Raw genomic sequence first — 3,908 nt, 5'->3', positions numbered from 1 at the left:
AACTAAGATCTTTTATGCTAATCATCTGGAGAAATATCCCTCTTAAGGGAAGCATATGATTTTTTTTCTTAGGATGACTACGCTTATTCAAAACCTATCATACACGTCATGCCAATAATACCCACTTGTTGTTCCTTTACTCAGGATCCTCGATAGCCAATACTAATTGGCAAGAACCTTGAGTAACAAGCTGAGGTTATACATATGCCTATCATTCATTTACTAGACTCCATTGCAAGCACACATGATGCACATTTATATCACCGCACACATGATGCACATTTATATCACCAATTAGCAATCATGTTTTCGAAAATTGTCAGAGAGAGAGAGAGAGAGAGAGAGAGAGAGAGAGAGAGAGTACAATAGTATGTCATAGCCAAAAGAAAAATTAGCAACAAGATCTCGAGGTATTGTTGAAAGGTAGGGAAATAATTCAAGAATTCCATTGTAATTAATGTGTCTAGACAAACATCTAAGAAAGAAAAATGAAAGAAAAGAGCTATATAGTTAATAATATTTATACATGTTGGAAGATAAACTTGAGTTAGAGGTTTCTGACCTCCTAGATTGATTAAACAAACCAAATAGTAGCAGCCAGGGCACTTCTTAAATCTACTAATATATTGTTCAAACATGGCTTTTAACGTATTTTGATTAGAAATGAGTGTTCAAAGAAAACTAATCATGCGTATATTTTGTTGCCCAATCACCCTAGGGTGGAAAAAAGGCTAACTAAGCAACAAATGCTAAAATTTTACGGATACACGTGGCCAAAGTTGCAGTACAATTCATCTCAAGGAAGGACTAAAACTGCAAAGAGAAGACTACATAGGAAAAAGGAAAACAAAGAAACCTTGAAGTAAAGAGGAGCATAACTCCCTCAACTGAGTGTGTTTGCCAATGTGGCAAAGAAAAAGCCTCTAAGATCCTCACAAATGGCCACGTGGACTCACACGGCACCCTACAAGTACTACTACTACAGGACTATGCCAGAAGGAGGGGAGAAGGAGAAGTGTTAGCGTGAGTACCACGTGCGCACGCAGAATCTAAGCCTAGCAAAAACTATGCTGAGTCAAGCAGCTCCCCCACCATGAAGATAGTACTGTAATGTGACTCTTGACAGCGAAACCAAACAGTACTCCAAGAGAAAAGCCAAAGCAGCAAAAATGGGCCCCGCAGCAAGAACCTCTGACTCGACCTGGACCCACCAAGAACAACAGCCAGCCACAAAATAACGTAAAGACTTTTTGCGGCCACTAACTCCTCGACAAGTGGCACTGCTTGGATTCCCTTCATCTTGCCTTCACTTAACCCCCACCCTCCCTCACACTGCATTCACTTCAAACACTCCCCAGTTTCAGAGTTTCATTGAGAAATATGTTGAAGGAAGACACGAGTGGCAGCGGCGGCAGCAGCGGCGGCGGCAGCGGCAGCGGTGGTAATAGCTGGGCACGTGTGTGTGACACTTGCCGCTCGGCAGCATGCACCGTGTACTGCCGTGCCGACTTGGCTTACCTATGCTCCAGCTGTGACGCTCGTATTCACGCAGCCAACCGTGTGGCCTCGCGCCATGAGCGCGTGTGGGTGTGCGAAGCGTGCGAGCGCGCCCCGGCTGCCTTCCTCTGCAAGGCTGATGCAGCATCACTGTGCACCGCCTGCGATGCAGACATACACTCAGCCAACCCGCTTGCGCGCCGCCATCATCGGGTCCCCATCTTGCCAATCTCCGGGTGCCTTCATGGCCCCCTTGCCGGCAACGTTGGTGGGCCTGTGATGGGCCACGCAGCGGATACTGAGGAAGGCTTTTTAGCCCCGGAGGACGAAGAAGCCATTGATGAGGAGGACGACGATGAAGCAGCTTCATGGTTGCTGATAAATCCGGTCAAGAGCAACAACAGCCATACAAATGGATTCATCTTTGGTGGTGAGGTTGAGGACTACCTGGACCTTGTGGAGTACAATTCTGGCGCCGAGAATCAATACGTTGATCAGTATAACCAACATCAGCAGCAGCAGCAGCAGCAGCAACATTATGGTGTTTCTAGGAAGAATTATGGAGGTGATAGTGTTGTGCCCATTCAGCATAGTGACTGTCAACAACACAATTTTCAGTTGAATTTGGACTATGAACCCTCCAAAGCTGCCAACAGCTACACCAGATCGCTTAGCCACACTGTAAGCCTTTTCCTGCTAATTCATATCAAATGCACAGAAATAAGCATCATGAACCATCTCATCCATTACTGGGTCCTAGGAGCTTCACACAGCAGTTAATTAACACTATTCCTTATGTTAATTACTGGATTCTTGGCAATTCAATCCTAGTATCCTCTTTTGATAAAGGATATACCCTTTCAAGTGGTATTCAACTAAAAGTTCTCTTTTTATTCCCTTTGTAAAGAGAAAAGAGCAGTAAAGTTCTGTTTTTTATTGCCTTTGTAAAGAGAAAAGAGCAAAAGAGCACGAAAAGTGTTCTTTTTATTCCCTTTGTAAAGAGAAAAGAGCACTAAAGTTCTCGTTTTATTGCCTTTGTAAAGAGAAAAGATCGAAGCTGCTATCCACAGAATCCGCACCTTCTACTACATACGCACAAAAGTATGCATACCCATTAGACAGGCATGCGCAGGAATCACAAGTACGATAGAGGCACTAGTATCCTCGATACACGTAATAGCCTTTTATGAGTAGTGAATTCATTGAGACATTTTCACCCATTGAAGCTCGTGTATGTGTTCAACAAGACGAAAAAATCATTCAGAAATATCTCAACTAATTCACAAGTACAAGGAAAAATCTCAGCAGCAGACGTGATGCAACAATTCTAAGCCATGCTTTTCCATGCTTTTGTTCATATAGAATTCAACTTTTCAAGTTTAACAAAGTGTCATAGTTCATTTTTACATGATCATCTCCTTAAGTCATTCCACATATTACTGTATGTTAATTCTGTGAGAATGCTTCTAGGTTTCTATTTCATCCATGGATGTGGGCATCGTACCAGAATCAACTCCAACTGACATCTCAATGTCCCATCCAAGGCCTCCAAAAGGAACAATTGACCTTTTCTCGGGACCTCCTATTCAGATGCCATCCCAACTTTCACCAATGGACAGGGAAGCTAGGGTCTTGAGGTACAGAGAAAAGAAGAAGACGAGGAAATTTGAGAAGACAATTAGGTATGCCTCAAGGAAGGCATATGCAGAAACCAGGCCTCGGATCAAGGGACGTTTTGCCAAGAGAACAGACGTTGATATCGAAGTCGACCAGATGTTCTCAGCAACACTAATGACAGAAAATGCATATGGCATCGTCCCATCATTCTAGATTCAGTGGGAAATGAGTATCAGACTATCAGATTGGAGTTGTAACAGCTAGCAGTGAAGATCTTTTGCTTATACTGTATCTTTCTTGATCTATTACGTATAATTGACATAAATGCTGGGTGATTCTGTTAATTCACTTGTAACGGTTTAATGTCTATATTATGCAACTCCATATTGTAAATGTGTTCTACGCTTATATTGTTCTAAATATCCAAGTGCTTTCTTTGATCTCTAATTGAACTTTCTTCAATTAGCTGTAACCGTGGTTTTTTAACGACAAAATGCAACAACAAACAACATTCACATCCACAGATTGCAAGAGCAAGATGTTTAAAGTCGATAAAGATTACAGGGATGGAAATAATTATCTTACATAAAGGATGACTAGAGGAAATATATACGAGATAGAAGTTATAAATATCTCACATGCCTACTGAAGTATTGAGCCCCACAGACTCTTTTGTCTATGCAATAGCTTTATGGTATTCTCCTGCTTTATTCGAGTCTCTGTTGCAGCATCCTTTTTGTACCTACGAGAAGGATTCTCTCACTAGAGTGTGAACTCACTAGTAGCTGTCAAAT

General features: G+C 42.1%; 1 protein-coding gene across 1 annotated transcript; it reads left to right on the top strand.

Annotated features, from left to right (window-relative positions):
* The first annotated feature begins 1,380 nt into the window (after positions 1 to 1,380).
* On the top strand, positions 1,381 to 3,327 carry LOC139881810 (zinc finger protein CONSTANS-LIKE 2). Its single transcript, XM_071866215.1, has 2 exons — positions 1,381 to 2,178; positions 2,968 to 3,327. The coding sequence occupies exons 1-2, from the start codon at positions 1,381 to 1,383 to the stop codon at positions 3,325 to 3,327; spliced, it is 1,158 nt and encodes a 385-aa protein (XP_071722316.1).
* The last annotated feature ends 581 nt before the right edge of the window (positions 3,328 to 3,908 follow it).

Source organism: Rutidosis leptorrhynchoides, unplaced genomic scaffold (assembly GCF_046630445.1).
Source record: "Rutidosis leptorrhynchoides isolate AG116_Rl617_1_P2 unplaced genomic scaffold, CSIRO_AGI_Rlap_v1 contig20, whole genome shotgun sequence".
Taxonomy (NCBI): domain Eukaryota; kingdom Viridiplantae; phylum Streptophyta; class Magnoliopsida; order Asterales; family Asteraceae; genus Rutidosis; species Rutidosis leptorrhynchoides.
This window is presented reverse-complemented; position numbering and strand designations above follow the sequence as displayed.